The sequence below is a fragment of the Megalopta genalis genome, chromosome 11, assembly GCF_051020955.1.
Source record: "Megalopta genalis isolate 19385.01 chromosome 11, iyMegGena1_principal, whole genome shotgun sequence".
Taxonomy (NCBI): domain Eukaryota; kingdom Metazoa; phylum Arthropoda; class Insecta; order Hymenoptera; family Halictidae; genus Megalopta; species Megalopta genalis.
Genome location: NC_135023.1, coordinates 7,223,102 through 7,238,104, shown reverse-complemented (window position 1 = coordinate 7,238,104; position 15,003 = coordinate 7,223,102). Strand labels below are relative to the sequence as shown.

The 15,003-nt window shown below is 48.9% G+C and overlaps 4 protein-coding genes across 8 annotated transcripts; 2 read left to right on the top strand and 2 right to left on the bottom strand.

The window, feature by feature from the left end:
• Positions 1-124: 124 nt before the first annotated feature.
• Positions 125-1,912, top strand: LOC117226386 (UPF0415 protein C7orf25 homolog). Of its 4 annotated transcripts, none has more exons than XM_033480650.2 (5): positions 125-274; positions 456-894; positions 988-1,026; positions 1,099-1,508; positions 1,577-1,912. In XM_033480650.2, exons 1-5 carry the CDS (start codon positions 125-127, stop codon positions 1,661-1,663), a joined length of 1,125 nt encoding a protein of 374 aa, XP_033336541.2. In that variant the 3' UTR covers positions 1,664-1,912. The 4 variants fall into 4 exon arrangements, with proteins under 4 accessions (XP_033336541.2, XP_033336540.2, XP_033336539.2 ...); XM_033480649.2 differs by having other exon boundaries at positions 964-1,026; XM_033480648.2 differs by having other exon boundaries at positions 988-1,508.
• On the bottom strand, positions 1,660-2,823 carry LOC117226388 (tetratricopeptide repeat protein 12). Its single transcript, XM_033480652.2, has 4 exons — positions 2,645-2,823; positions 2,388-2,582; positions 1,889-2,281; positions 1,660-1,813 (listed from the first exon to the last, which is right to left on the bottom strand). The coding sequence occupies exons 1-4, from the start codon at positions 2,754-2,756 to the stop codon at positions 1,770-1,772; spliced, it is 744 nt and encodes a 247-aa protein (XP_033336543.2). The 5' UTR covers positions 2,757-2,823; the 3' UTR covers positions 1,660-1,769.
• Positions 2,824-2,960: 137 nt separating this feature from the next.
• LOC117226387 (uncharacterized) lies at positions 2,961-5,083 on the bottom strand. The gene has a single exon (XM_033480651.2). It carries the CDS (start codon positions 4,290-4,292, stop codon positions 3,162-3,164), a length of 1,131 nt encoding a protein of 376 aa, XP_033336542.2. The 5' UTR covers positions 4,293-5,083; the 3' UTR covers positions 2,961-3,161.
• A 470-nt stretch (positions 5,084-5,553) lies between these two features.
• LOC117226389 (uncharacterized) lies at positions 5,554-14,990 on the top strand. Of its 2 annotated transcripts, XM_033480654.2 has the most exons (5): positions 5,554-5,695; positions 5,790-5,919; positions 10,752-10,952; positions 11,655-11,832; positions 12,680-14,990. In XM_033480654.2, exons 2-5 carry the CDS (start codon positions 5,844-5,846, stop codon positions 12,699-12,701), a joined length of 477 nt encoding a protein of 158 aa, XP_033336545.1. In that variant the 5' UTR covers positions 5,554-5,695; positions 5,790-5,843; the 3' UTR covers positions 12,702-14,990. The 2 variants fall into 2 exon arrangements, with proteins under 2 accessions (XP_033336545.1, XP_076381531.1); XM_076525416.1 differs by lacking the exon at positions 5,554-5,695 and having other exon boundaries at positions 5,729-5,919; positions 11,700-11,832.
• The last annotated feature ends 13 nt before the right edge of the window (positions 14,991-15,003 follow it).

The following is a 15,003-nucleotide window of genomic DNA, read 5'->3' as shown; positions in this document are numbered from 1 at the left end:
CGAGATGCAAGATGGCGGCTGACACTACGCTCGTCGGCCGTGGTCTATCCGAAATTATTCGGATAGCCGAGGGAAAACGGGATCTCCCATGGCGAATCGCCCGGGTGCCGTTCGCACGTGAACGATGGAGGACAGGGTCGAGCTGCTGAAATGCCTCGAGGAAAAAATCTACAGCGGCAGAGCCACCATAGATCGTCTGAAACTCGTTGGCAAGATCGATGGTGTCGAGAAGCTTATTCGAAAGTTTCAGCAGGAGATTAGATTCTTGGAAAAGGTACGTTCGTTTCTGCCTTCGACGAAATTTCCTCTCGGCCCGGTTTCTCTCTGTAAAACACATGGCAAGGTCTCGTAAGCGGTCAAAACATTGCGACTGGGACACCATATGGGTTAACACGGTTTTACACGTGTCTGTATTAATTGCAACAGAATCGTAACCGCTTGCTGTTCCCTTAAAGGTACAATCTACAGGGAATGTAAAGAAGGAGCACCTACAGAGCACCAATCTGATCCATCTGAACGCTATCGGAGCACGGTTGTTCCGTGCAAACGAGCCTACCAACGTCATGAAACCGTTCAAGTACCAGAAATCTAGGCTGGAGGTCGACATTGTCTGCGACGGAGGCGCATCCTGGGTTAAAGTAATTGCCAGAAATGCCAAAGCTCTCACCCTGATTTCTATGGGCAACGGGGAATACGGGCAGAAATCTGTGTTGGATCAAGCGAACTGCTACTTGCAGTGCGCCAAGTGTTATCCACATTTGTACAGGCCACCGGACGTGGTGTTTCATTTTGCTTACGGCATAGAAGTACCTTTGGCTGCCCATTTGGAGCGTGTCGGCGTGGTCGTAGAAGGAGATCGAATAGACTGCGACGATAGAAGCACGAGCGTACAAGGTAACACTGTTCCGATGAAGAATTATGCACCGAGGTGAAATATTGATCTTCTCGTTTATTACGATACAGAAACGGATGGCAAATTTTCCACAGGGATCGTACAGGATCCTGTAGAGGAACCTTTGGACGAATGTAAGGATGACTCCGATTTGGAAACTTTAAATACCTCTTCTCTCGCCAAAGAAATAAACATTCTTAATCTAGACGTGTCGACGTTACTGGCATACGTAACAAACATGACGAATGGGTACGATCATTTCGTTTACCGGGAGCCTTTGCTCACCCAGCAAGCCGAGATGGAACGAAAGCTTCCGGTAAAACCGATTCTAGAGGAATTATTCGGTGGCAAAGAGCTGATCGTCTGTCAGACTGCCTACGAGAATTTCATGAACATCATAGACGTGATCGGCGGTCCCAAAGAGTCTGCCAGGGCGAAGGAATTGTTGAGCAGGGTCCGGATGGTGGTCGATCTACCCACAGGCAGGATCATGGAGAGGCTAAGCTTGGGTGGGAAAATCAAGGACAGGTCTCGATTGGTTTTCGCCACTGGCGAGAACATGAAAAGTATCACCGTGTCTGCGAACGAAGGTTTCGTTAGAGCAGCACGCATGCAGGTACGCGGATCGGTTTATTTTGAATAGAGTTCGAAAGACGGATTAACCGGAGCTGCAATTATTTCCAGGGCATCGAGTGCACAGTTTTCCTTCACGAGCCTAGATCTCTGTCGGAGATCAAGGAGGGTTACGCGACAAAACTGAGCTCGTCTTGATATCGGTTAAATGCATTTCAGATCGTTACAAAATGGAATATACAGAGTACATGGGAAATATTTCTGTTCGTTCGCATAAAACACGTCCAAAGCCGTTCTCGTCGGATCAGCCCTGCTGATCGATGCCTGTGTCCATGTTCTCCTCGAACTCTGCAACAACGAGTCACCGTGTACAATCCGATTACGATAGAAATGTTTCGAGTGTTAACGAACGTGGAATAATACCGTCAATAAATTTGTTGAAGCGTGGATTTCTCTCTCTGGCTAATCGAATGTATTCTTTGTAGTTGACCTCGTCTTCAAGGTGCTTGTAACACTTCGCGATGTTCAAAAGAGCTTTTATGTTAGCGTCGTGAACCTTTAACGCCCACTCGCAGTCCGACAAAGCTTTCTTGTACAATCCTAAGTTCATGTAAGCTAAAGCTCTGTTGTTCCATAACACGGACGAATCCTTTCGCTGCTCTATCGCTTTCGAGTAATAAGTCACAGCTTTCTCGTAATTTCCTTCCTTGAACGCCCCGTTTCCGATTCTCTTCAACGTTTCCGCCCTCTCGTACCTTATCTTTCTGTTCTCCGATCTCTCTTTCGCGTCTTTTTCCATGCTTTTCATAAACGCTTCTGTGTGAAAAATTAAAACAACGATTAAACTATGGGCAAAACGAAATTTCGAAGCGGAGTTCCGCAGCGATTCAACTCTGACGAAACTAAAAAATGAATCGAGTACCTTGCGACATTTGTTCTCCGTTTTTGGTTTCATTTTCAACGTACTTATTGACCACTGTGCGATTAGATTTGACTCTGAGCTCGCAGTCTTCGGTAATAACGGTCTCATACTTTCGATCCAAAATTTCGTCCGCCAGGATCTGACCGCATTTTTGTTCCTCGGGGTCCTCCGACGCCAGCTTCTTCACGATTTTTTCTTAAACATTCCAAAAAATATAAAAAACCGTGTTCAAGGGCTAGAGAGATGAATATACTCACCGACTTCGGTAACGCGATGCATAAAATTCTGGAACTCCTCCTCCGTTATTCGTTTATCAACCGACGACGAATCGTCTAGTAATTTCTGTCCCTCTATCAACTTCTCCTCCATCGCTTAAGCTTCCGCCAGTCTCGTAGTTTCGACGTGAAATATTAGCGATGCGTCGATACACGTTCGGGACTAATCGTTACAGGTTTCCATAGAGACGTGCGGTATAGTGTTACAATTGTGTGTAATGGTAGAAAGATATCTGTACAATATTACTAGCACGACGGTGAAATTGTTTGTTAGTCGGGATAAACGATATATAATGTATTCAGGTTGAACTGGTTTATTAGAAAAGAAACAGGACTGTGTAACAAAGTAACGAACAAGGTGGTAGATTATGCTTAACATGTACACATTTATATCCTTGCAGAAAAGACTTGCAACCAAGAAAACAATTCTTATTCTGTATAAGCATCGTCCTCCGACGCGTGGTTCTTGTTAGTTTTTGGTCGCATATTACTTTGTACGTTAACCGTTCGACCCCTTTCTAGGTGGGAATTCTGGGAGGGAGCCTGTGTTATAGATCTGATCGATGTTCGTGTAAGAAAACCTTCGAGAGTGACCCGGGATCTCGTCGGGACTTTCGTTCTCCAGTTCTTCTACTTCCAGAGGGTCCATGTCTTCGTCTTCGTCCAGCTCGTGACATATATCTAATTCATCTTTTATGTATACCGCGCAGTTCATGGTCTGAATAGCCTCCGAACCTGTCCCCTGTTTTCTCCTGTCCAGAGGTTCGTTCCTCACGGAGTCCTGAGGAACCGGAGGAGGTTTCCCAGCGGTGATCTCAACCTCGTCCATGATACAGAGCTTTTTGGGCAGAGGGTGATCCTTGGAGATCTCCGAGAGTATCCTAGGCCAACTAATAACGGGACCAGGGGGCTCCTTTCTCCTCTGAGGAGGTTGATCGGGGATGCCCCTGCTGGTGCTAGGCATATCGTGGGCATCCAAAATACTGATTCCAGACTTACCGGTCTCCAACCGTTGACTCAACAGATTCATATTCTCTTTGCTCTTCTTACCAACCTCCTGAGCTTTGATCCCAGATTTCTGTAAGGCGGAGAGAGACCTGGTGGTAGGGCAAGCCTTGATTTGGGACCTAGAGGGGCCGGGCTCGGATTCGGGTACGGTTTTGGCGAGCAGTCCTTTGGTCTCCTCGTTCTTCGACCGCGACACCGTGGCGGTCTTCCGGGCCGGCTCGTGCGACGAGTTGTTGTAGGTCTCTCCACCGAGCACCTTGGTCTGTATCTGCTTTAGGCCAGTGACCTCCAGGATTTCGGCGAGCTTCAACAATCGTCTAACCTCACTCTGAACCACTTGTATCTCACCGCAGTACATGAAGTTGACGATGGTCTTCAGGTCGTCGGCCTCGATGTCGTGCAAAATGATCATGGGGTGCGGATGGTCGTTGGCGACCAGCAGCCGTCGGAAGAACGTGCTCGCGTTGGCCAACACCATCTTGTGACACTTTATGATCGTCCCGTCTTTGCACACGAGCGAAAGGTCTACAAATTGTTGCTTCTCGTAGCATGTGTCCAGGGAGACCGCCAAATGGGAAGAGAAACTCTGCCACTTCAGGCTCAACACCGTCTCCTCCATCATCGCGGCGATTCTAATTGATCAGCGGCACTCCGATCACGCTGCGAAACGGTTCAGGCTTCGCGACTTTCGTTTATCACACCGCTACTCGCCATGACACGTGCCGCATTCGTTTACGTTCCAAGGACCTGTAACCGGACACCGACGATCCCGCGCCGCCTCGATTCCGCACGAAAAACGCGGCGCCGAGCAGGAAGCCGAAGAGGAAGCCGAAACGAGTCCCCGGGGCACTTTTCGGGAAAACTTACTCGACCGAGTGGGGATCCCGCTTTTTAAAAATACTCTGTATAGCAATCGATTTCCGCCAGACAGCTGCTAGCGTTATCTGCCAGGTAGCAGGCCAACTACCGGCACGGAGACTTGCTCCAAAAATAAAACCACCAACGACCCCGGGGAGAGAGACCCTGCGGAAAGCGCGGGCAAAATTTTGGGGGGAACGATCCTCCGGCGCGAAAGGACCCTTCCAAACTCGTAGCCAAGTTCCCTTCTCCGGTCTAGACGTTCTCGAAGCGATCGTTCTTTCCTGGACGTCAACAGCTTCTTCGATTTTTGCCTGTTTAGAAAAGGGTTGTCGAATTATTATTCTGAACGATTTGAGAGCTTCGAGTTGCCGCGTTGCGACTCTTTTCGAGTTTATACGTTCTATAGATTGGACAATAATTGTATATTATTGAACAATAACATCTTCGACCTCTGTCAGCTTTTAAAAAAGGTATCTAAAAATTTGTAAGTTTCGTGTACTTCGAGGTACGATTATTTTCCTGGCCGATCTAGGAAAACGAATCGCGTCGTCGGTAGTACTAAATGTTTGTACCATAAATACGGTTGGTAAAAATATGAAAAATTCATGGGCGAGCCTTCGAATTTATTTTGATAACTAAGATCAATTATTTTCTATCATAATTTGTTATAAAATTTGATCGTTCGAAAATACTGTCTTGAAACGCAAGTTTTCTGCCGGATAGAGGATCGAATGTTGGCGGCATTGGGGTAGCGCAAGCGCCGTCTCGTTCTCGAGATATCTCGATGGATCGATTGGTCGACGGTAGCGTTGTTTCGAGCGGTCGACCGGCAATTGGTTTCGATAATAGCAAATGGTCGTTTAATAACAGATGATTGAACGCGTTCGACGGCGCGGCCTAGCATTTATCTGTCAAAAGTGGTGACGGCCGGGCCGATCGGCGATGAGCCGGTTCACGGTCGCCTGTTGATCATCCAGCCCCGCGATTCGCCTGCTAAGCTTCACGGGACGAGCACGCGTTGCCGCCGGGAGAGACGCGCACATTGTTGTCCAGGTCTTCCCCCGTTCGCATAGGATCAAATCGCGGCGAGCATACGTGCTTCTTCTTTTTCTCCGTCGGGCCCCGAGGAGAGGCTAGGCGGCGCGAACGCCGAGCCGAGCCGGAGTAAGTGGCAAACAGAGCAGCTCTCTCGCCGCGAACGGATCTGCGCCGAGAAAATTGTTTATTATGTGATCGTGAACTGTACCTTGACCGATAGCCAGCACGTGAACGAAGGAAGGAAACGAAGGAAGACGGAAAGTCAGTCGGGAAAATGCGAGACGTTCGGGCCGGTGTGTTCTGCTACCTCATCGTGACGGTTCTTTTTCTAGCGCCATTCACTTCAGCAGGTAAGCGCCCGACGATTCGGGATCGTCCGGTTCCTCTCTCTCTCTCTCTCGCCAGTAAATTCTCTGCACCAGTCCGAGCTCCGAAATTGCTCGTCCGAACCATTTGGGGTCACCCCTGCTAAGGCCACAATAGTCTTCTTCCGCTTTTTCGCCGCCCCTTCCCCTCGCCTCGCTCCTCGACTCGAGCACGTCGAGCTCTCTCGCTCCTTTTCTTTCTCCCGTCTCCCTTCCTCCCTCTTTCTCCCATCGCCCAGTCTCTCTCTCTCTCTCTCTCTCTCTCTCTCTCTCTCTCCCTCTCCCTCTCTTTCTCTCTTTCCGCCTTTCTCTTTCTCTCCCGGCGCGCTCTCGCTCTCGTCGCGTGTCTCCTCTCCTCTCGCGATCTTCTTTTGGTCCAGAAATTAAGTCCCCTCCGGTCCTCCGTTTCTCGGTACTACGTCGCCGATGCGAGGCGTTTCACGTATCCCGCACGTTCCTCCTACACGCGTTCCTTGGATTTCACGCGGACGCCGTGTACACGATTCGCGTGCGATTATCGCCGGACGATTCGCGATCGCGTTCGCTGCATGTCATCGCGGAGGCTCGTTATCGCGTCCACGTTTTCGCGGATCCCTGGGTTCCTAGCTATTGCTAGGCTCGCGAGATTACCGAACTCCGAACCGGACGCAACCGGTTCATGTTTACATCGAGCACGGCTTTCGGTGCACCCTGGCCACGGCGGTTGAGCAACAGGGTTGCGCGGAATGCACCTCGATTCGATCGCGGATGTTTTGGGGAAATGTCAATTTTGCGGAAAATTCCATCAGACTTTCCTTCAGCTTGTAAACAAAAATGGACTATTTGGGAAGAGCAGATTCGATTGTTCGAGCCTTGCATCTCGTTTTTATAATCGTTGACAATCGGCGACTGTGAAAATGAGCCGCGAGGCTCGAGTAATCGTATCTCCTCCTCCCGAATGGTGTCCATTTTTGTTTGCAAGCTCGAGGAAAATTGGAAAAAATTTACTGTACCGAGTCTAGTTAAATATTACGCGATGACTCGGCTAAGATTGTTCAACAATGTTGCGCATAATGTAATATTGATACCAGTGACATACTGAAAATGCAATCGGCGCACTGCAAGGTTCTCGTTGTTATTACTATTATTATTATTAATATTCATTTATGAGTAATAGGAAAACATTGGAAAACACATAAAAAAATTGTAAATTAGACCAGAGTCGCGCGAGCGTCGGAAAAGCGGACGTTGATCGTCTTTCCTTGTTTTTCCAGTTAAAGACAAGGACAGATATTTCACGTTTTCCGTTAGCGAAACAAGGAGGGAGAATCCATGTCCGTCGATTCGACGCTCCTATGACTCAGACTTCAACGGTGGAACGCTCGAAACACGCTGGGTCAGGAAACGAAATCTGAACAGTTATCGTCGTCGTATAACGCGACGCGTTTTAAAACGATACGATGCCTAATGGATGTTCCAGATGAGATCGAATAAAAAACGTTCCGGCATGCATATTTTATCCGAGCGATCGTAAGACGAAGTTCTCGACGATCGGCGTCCGTCGCAAATGTATGAAATCGTCGGTCCAGCAGACAGTCAGAGATTGCATCTCGTCAGACTCCGCTGCACAAAAGTTGCACCGGGAACGGCGTTGCGCTCTATGAGAATCCGAGCGGCGATTATTCGATGGAAAACCCGGGGGTTTGAATCACCGAGATGATGCGGTGGCAGGGACGTTGAAAGAAGCGTCGACGGCACCGGAATTATCAATGGCCGACGCAGATGTAGAATTAATCGTTCAATCTGTGAAAGCGGATCCCACGAGTGTGTGCATGGAATCGTTTGCAAAGGAAACAGCTGATAATCGGGTTGGCGGGACCGCGGGACGGCCGTAATGCCACGATGCGAGATACGTCTCGACGAAGGGAACGATCGTCGATCGAACGGGAGCCGAGCGAGATTCGCGATGCAACGGCTGGTTCGATCGTAAAGAGGAAGAAGAAGAGAGAAGGAGAGAGAGAGAGAGAGAGAGAGAGATAGAGAGATAAAGAGAGGTGCTAAACAGGGTGAACGTGCGACGGACGTTTCCGCGTCGGTTTCGAAACGTCGGCGATAACTTTATCTCTCAAAATATTCGAAATTTATCTCTCACGTTTTCCTGCATCGGGCAATCGTTTTCAGCGAACACGCTATGTATGTACTTGTGGAAAAAGATACTCATCGGCCAATTAACGAGAAAAAACAAAAACGAAAGAGACGCTGACGGACGTGCAGCTACTGCTTCCGCAATTGCGATAAGATCTCGCCGAGTCTCACCGGGATTCCGCCGACGACATCAAATAATAATACGATTTTTTTTACAGCGGGGATGTCCGAAGCACGGGAGATCGGTCGTCGATCAAACACGACTAAGCTCGATCGGTCGCGGCGGTATCTGTATAAAAACCCCAAGGAAATCCTCGGAGATGCTTGATATCCAATCCATAAATCTTGCTCAATAATGGCTAATGAACGACGGGGAAAAAGAGAGAAGGTGGAACGCACAAACCGGTCGAACAAATTACAATAAATTGCAAGTCGCGTGTGGGTACGGCGAATTACGATTACGCGGGGGGGAATAGTCCTCGGGACGATCTTTCATCGACGAGGCGTGAGAAACGAAAAAATGCGAGGCTAGAAGCCGTGAGAAATGAGAACGACGCAGTCTCTCTCTCTCTCTCTCTCTCTCTCTCTCTCTCTCTCTCTCACTCTCTCACTCTCTCGAAAAATTAGGCAACCGTTTTCTTTTCGCAACCGGCGAAAAAAGCGATTACGAGAAGATTCGGCGTTGCCCGACGTGAAAGCAGCGACTCGGCCGCTTTTTGCTCGCGGGTTCGAGCAGGACGCCGAACAGTTTTGCTCGCAATTAACGAGATGACTCAACGCGATAACAAAGTAACACGTACTCGTTTTACTCGTGTCTCGGCGATAACCGAGCCACGTAAGCAGGAGTCGGCACGACAAAAGTCGCGATAAGTCGCGGAACGGAATTATCGCGATACCCGAGGCCGGTCATCGGATCCGCGAATTAAAACGTATAATTCCCACGATTCCGTCGATCGTCCCCGTAATTCTACGCGGCGGAACAGCCGTTCGTACGAACATTGTATCCCATTTCTCTCGGTTGCGTAATTTCGGCGCCAAACCGCGACAGAACGTTCTACACGCAGACGATATCGTTACGCAATTTCTTTCGGCTGGATCCGATCTCGTTAGCAACTCGGACCGAGCTGCCCACAGAAGGACGACGGACAGGCGAACGAATGAAAAGATCCGTTGTGTCCGATCGATTCGCGAAATCCGCGAACGTTATCGCGCGAAAGTTCATCGGCCCGCATCGGCGACGCCGCGAATCGATCTCGCTTACGTAAAAGCGACGTTATTAGAATTTTGAACTCGAGTTAATTGTTCGCCGGCTTGGTTTCCTTTCGTCACGCTGCTGTTGCCTGCGTCATCGTAGCGCGCTAATGCTCGCGTTCGACGGCAGTTTTGTTGTTGCAACGAGCGGAGAAGTTTCGCGCGGGCTGACTAATTCGCAGCAATTGGTGCCGAGCGAGTCTTTCTTCAATTTATCGGATCAATCGTATCGCGAAGCAGATAACGATCTCGTTGAACTATGTTTCGACGCGTCTCGAGCCTCGAACAATGCAATCGGCGGGATAACCGAGGGTCACAGCGTCGCGAAATTCTTCCGACGAACAGCGAGAGAGAGAGAGCGAGAGAGAATCGTGTCGCGGCGATCGCGCCGGTTGTTTATCGGATTAATGCTCCCCTAATTTGCTTGGCTGAATCTGCGTAGTTAACCCCTATATTCCGTCTGATAAAATTAATTCGTCTCAATTAACTGATTCAGCCAATCTCGACGCGGCCGGACCCGATACGCTCGCGAAAATACCGGCCACGTCCGAGACGCCTTTGTCCGGCGTGTCCCGGCCGAAAAATATCGTCGATCGTCGACGAACCGATAACGAGCAGGAGATCGCGGTGAATTCGAAATCGCGGGAAAAATTGCAGCGTCGTCGCGAGCCGGTCCCCGTATCGATCCGATAACGATAACGATCGACGATGCGCGGAGAATGGGAAGATTGAATGGCCCCTTTGTTTCCTTTGTATCCGTGGTAATCGCTCCCGGCTCCCGGCACGCTTACGAACGCGTTATCGCGCGTCTCGAGCTGTCCAGCTGTGTCCGACCGTCCTCGCCGATACCCACGCACCCGTATCTTTTAGGTTGCAACATAAATAAGTTCTGTTGCGGGTACGAGCATGCTTGGACTCGCATAATTTACGCGTGCCACGTTGCCTCGCTCGCGTAACTGTGAATGCAAGGAACGCGACGGCCATAACCGAACTTGTGCGCCGCGTTAGCACCTAATTAACCTCTGGCCGGAATCGACCAGAGCCCATGTGCGATTCACTGGCACCGAGTACATCCCATCGGGATGACTCATAAGCAGTTGCCGATCTCTTGCACAGACTTCATTAGACATTAGGCTGTGTACAAGTTAATTTTAGTCTTCCATCTTCCGGCGATCGTAATTGCTGTTTGCAATTGGAATATCGCAACGAGAGTTCCGCGGTCTCGCGACGCTCGTCTCTAGCTTTCCAAAGCGTCGCAAAGCTAATCGAAGCGTCCGAATCGGAAACAATGGGGTGTAGACGATTGTCTCACCCGTTGGCAAACGGTAACCGTCGCGGTGACGCAGGAAGCGATTTGCATGCTCGCGACACAACCCGATACCTTTTAAGGCCGATCGACCGTTTCGATGCTCGCAATTTTGCAACGATAACGCAACTTTCAGATGGTGGCAAGGTTCAACAGTGCCTCCTGAACCTGGCGGAAGAGCAATGCGGCACCTACGGGAGATGCGTGCAGAAGTCGCCGGAGGAGAAGGGATTCTGCGAGTGCCTGAGGGAGTACGTGCAGCGGGATGGCCAGTGTCTTCAGAACAAAACGCTCTTGGCCGCTAACGAGACCTCCGCTCAACCCGAGTCTGCGGCAGGTAAATAGAGTCGACGGAAGATCCTTGGATCCCCGACAAAGATTCTATCTCGGATCGTCCCCCTCGGAGACCGCCAGGAAACTAGACTTCCAAGATCCTCCCGTCGTTCTAGTCCTCGTCCGGCCTAACGTTTAGACCGCGGATCCTCGTTCGAAATTAATTCTACATCGATCGCAAGACATAGGAACCACGTGCAATGTCTTTTCTTTCTTAAATAATTTTAACAGGTCGAAGTTGACGCATCGATATCCCCAAAATTTCTTTTAATCTTCGCTTTCTTTTTATTCCTTTCCTTCTTGTTTTTCTTCGGAAGTTGTTTCTGACTCGCGATTCATTGGACGATCGAACGACGCTATCAATTTTCGATTCGGTTCCGTTGCTCTCGTTTTCGTTAGAGACGATCATCAGCGGCAGTTTACGATCCCCCGGGCAGTTGACGCTCGTCGCGGCTGCTCCGATGCGCAACGAGCGCGGGAGTACGGTGCTCGGTCGCCTCGGAGAATTTTCCACGATAGATAAATTGATTCGTTCTCCCCTGAGCATTTTCTCGGGCCGATAAGTGTCCGGTCGCGTTGCGTTTGTTAACGACGACGTTCAGCGACGTTGATAGGATAGAGAGGCAACAGCTGCGCGCCTAGTCACGCACACGCACACGGACACGTACACGCACACAGGCTATTCCTCTTGTGAATCTCTTTCTAGGTGGTTCTGTAGCCGCCGGTTTGTTAATACCGACCTTCCTCATAGTAGTCGGGGTTCTGCTGTATCTTGGGGCGAGGCGATACAAATGGCTGCAACGATTCCGACTGCTCCGTCCGAATCGTCACGGCGATATCCTAGTCACGAGGGACGACGACGACGACGACGACCCGCCGATAGGGTAAGGCGGCGTACCATCGACATCGTCGATGATGCACCCGCGATACAAATCTGCACGTTACGACGCCGGCAACGCTCGGTTACACCGGATTTTGCAGCGGCAGGCTTTGAGACAGCTCGTACCGCGATTCTCCGCTGATCTCTCTATCTCGCTTCTACCACAACTAATTTTTCCGTGGAATAAGAACTAACATCTAACAAGCTTTGTTACCCGGCTGCTCATCCACAAGATCTCTCGGTGGACGTCGCTTGTGTCCAGCGCGACGGAGACTCCCGCGGAGTTACGGTGCTCGTCCCGGCTACATACGGTAATGTCTCTCTAATTGACGCTCGGATTGTCCACAAGAATGGACAATTTTGGAAGGGAAGATTGTTCGAGCCTTGTTGCTCGCTTTTTATGGTTATCGATTCTCAACAACTATAGAAACGACTCGCAAGGCTCGAATAATCGTATCTCCTTCTCCCCAAATTGTCCATTTCTGTGCACAACCTGAGCGTCAGTAAGGGAGACATTACTGTAATGGGCTATTAATCGCTGTAGTCGATATCAGGACTAGCTGGCCTAACTTCGACGGCTGATTCCGTTCTTTGGACACAAGCGACGCCCTCCGAGAAACTGTGCAATTGCAAAAGTCTACGTAGCCTGCTCGAACGAGCTGCTTAGAAATATTTCATCGGGTCTGCGCGGTTATACATGGATCGCGCGCGACGTTGTTGCGAAATTCAGCGGGTTTACGTAGACTTTGGCGACTGACCCGTGGCTCTAACCGCATCGAAACGGGAGCACTCGGGTAGCAGCAATTGCAACAAAGGGAATCCCCATCGATGACGCTAATTATATTCCACAGGACACGTTGCGCACCCGTGTGAAAGTCTCCTCGAAGCTTGCCCGCGCTTAGGGAACAATGTTGTGTAACTTTGTGTACATATCGAGCAGGAGTTTAGATAGAAGGTACGTACAAGGGGATACATCGTCGAACTGAATTAAGAGGCTACATTGTAAAGAGGTGTTAGTGTAAGTAGACGTGTTTTTGTGCGATCTTCTTCTTCCGAATCCGTTTGATTTTATCGACGAGCATCTCTGCAGAGACATTTTATTCTTTGTTTTTTTACCGTATCGATATTTTCCCACGCATAAAGGTGCTACTACTTACACGATCGCTGCTCTCATCGTTCTCCGACGAATGATACATATCCGACGAAGCATAATTTTTTACGACGTAATATTTAAGAGAAGCTGGTCAGTAAATTTTAAAAGACGTTACGACGAAGCCTGTTGTGTATAGAACGCTCGCGGTGATCGCTGCGCCGGATCACCAAAACCGAGATACATGCATACTCTGCGCTAAATTGTCGCGGAACCGAACAGAAAATTGTCTGTCTGCTCTCTCTATTGTTGCTCCGGTAGTCGAGGTGGCCCGAGGCTCGTCCCGGATATTCGGCGGCCGTCCGCGGACACATATTTTTTTAATGGCACGCTAATCAATTCCACCGAAACTCTGGTTCCGAAGGAGGCGGGAATATCCGCGGGTCTCGCGTGCGCAAACTTTCCTCGTATTCTTCTTCGAATGTGAAACGGTACATTGACGTCACACGACCAAAGATCAAGGATTCCAGGACCGAAATTCTATCGTCGGGCACGCTCAAACGGGAATCGTCCGTCGGAAATGACAACAGCACATTCCTGCGGCTTGGGAAACGAGATTAGACGGTTGCACGGTTCGGGTCCAGCCTACTTCCTAGACTGCGGATTTTTATGGAAAATTAATATTGTCTGCGATAATTGCTGGATACAAAAGCTACACGTCACAGTGTTTTTAAGTTGTTCAAATGCTTGTACAGCTTTGTATGTGATTTATCGATTCGTGTAATAACTGCATAAAATCCGCAGTCTACTTATGAATTAATCATGAAATTAACGTTCCAAGCAGTTCTTCTTCGCAGCTTTCGTTTAGATAATATGGATTATTCGAAACGTCGCAGCTTTAGGTTTTAGATTTCTGCTATTTTTACCGTTTTATATTTCGATTACTCGCGTTTGTCGTTAAATGCGCGCGATACTCTAAAATCCTAGTCTAATTAATCGACGAGGCTGTCTCTAGACTGTGCAATCGCCTAAGCCCGATCTGGTTCGAAGAGCGACGATTCCCGGGAATGGCAAGGCGTTTAGAAGCAGCTGCACCCACACCAAAAGAAGATTGCACTTGTAACCGTGCTCGATGTCGTCTTGTAATATAAGGGATTCTGTAAATAACCCAGGCCCGTCTCCGGGGGCCGCGTATTCTTGCCAGCCAATCATTCTCTCTCTCTCTCTCCTATAGTTTATAATTCGAATTAAACGTGATTACCGAAACAAGAGATTGCATTGTCTATATTTATATTCGTAAGGCGAATTCGGGAGGCTGTCTTCCCGCTCGCAAAAGATTATCGAGCCGTGCATGTGCGAGATTTATATAAATACATATATATATACATATATACATTTAACGTATGTATAAATATATATGCATATATATATTAGATATTTAACCTATTCTTGTACTCTATCATTTTTTGTACAGTACTTTATCGCGCTAGGAGTTAAAACATAGCGATTGTAGTCGGTGCTCGAGATCGATCCCGGACACATTAAGGCTGCTCGGTATAGCGAGACAACAAGACTCCGTATTTTTGTTCAGTTCGCAGTGACGAATTTGAATGGCGCGCGACCAGCTTAATTGCTCTTGTCTCCGTAGATTTAACCAATGACGATGCTCAATGTTTCACGATCGAAGAATTCACGAAATTATAACGAATCACCGGCCAAGGTCCGTTCAGACGCGAATATCTTATTCTGTGATGTATTTTACGTTATCATCCACGACTCGGCCGTCGTCGACTAAATCCCACTGAATTGCACACAATCTGTTAGAATGAACGAGATCGACCACGAAAACCTAAGCTTCTTCGGCTCTTTTTTCGACAAGCACGCGTTACAATCTGGGCGATAATTGTGCCGTCTGTCTGCCCGACAACGAAAAACACTGTTCCGGCGCTCGCAAGATCCGCGAAAATCCGCGTAATCGCATCACCGAAGGTCGAGCAACGACCGCAACGAAGAATTTGTACATATCCGAGTATCGATAAATATGGAATCGAAGAATAAAGAAAATAACAGTCGATCGGCGTTACC

What these genes read in the sequence shown, in the direction of transcription:
- LOC117226386 (XM_033480645.2), top strand. Translation starts at nt 125, where the DNA reads ATGGAGGACAGGGTCGAGCTGCTGAAATGCCTCGAGGAAAAAATCTAC. An exon ending in TAGAAGCACGAGCGTACAAG is followed by an intron (nt 895 to 963) that starts GTAACACTGTTC and finishes ATTACGATACAG; the next exon opens with AAACGGATGGCAAATTTTCC. An exon ending in TTAGAGCAGCACGCATGCAG is followed by an intron (nt 1,509 to 1,576) that starts GTACGCGGATCG and finishes AATTATTTCCAG; the next exon opens with GGCATCGAGTGCACAGTTTT.
- LOC117226388 (XM_033480652.2), bottom strand. Translation starts at nt 2,756, where the DNA reads ATGGAGGAGAAGTTGATAGAGGGACAGAAATTACTAGACGATTCGTCG. An exon ending in CGGAGAACAAATGTCGCAAG is followed by an intron (nt 2,282 to 2,387) that starts GTACTCGATTCA and finishes TTTTTCACACAG; the next exon opens with AAGCGTTTATGAAAAGCATG. An exon ending in CTTCAACAAATTTATTGACG is followed by an intron (nt 1,814 to 1,888) that starts GTATTATTCCAC and finishes TCGTTGTTGCAG; the next exon opens with AGTTCGAGGAGAACATGGAC.
- LOC117226387 (XM_033480651.2), bottom strand. Translation starts at nt 4,292, where the DNA reads ATGATGGAGGAGACGGTGTTGAGCCTGAAGTGGCAGAGTTTCTCTTCC.
- LOC117226389 (XM_033480654.2), top strand. Translation starts at nt 5,844, where the DNA reads ATGCGAGACGTTCGGGCCGGTGTGTTCTGCTACCTCATCGTGACGGTT. An exon ending in AGCGCCATTCACTTCAGCAG is followed by an intron (nt 5,920 to 10,751) that starts GTAAGCGCCCGA and finishes CGCAACTTTCAG; the next exon opens with ATGGTGGCAAGGTTCAACAG. An exon ending in GACGACGACCCGCCGATAGG is followed by an intron (nt 11,833 to 12,679) that starts GTAAGGCGGCGT and finishes TATATTCCACAG; the next exon opens with GACACGTTGCGCACCCGTGT.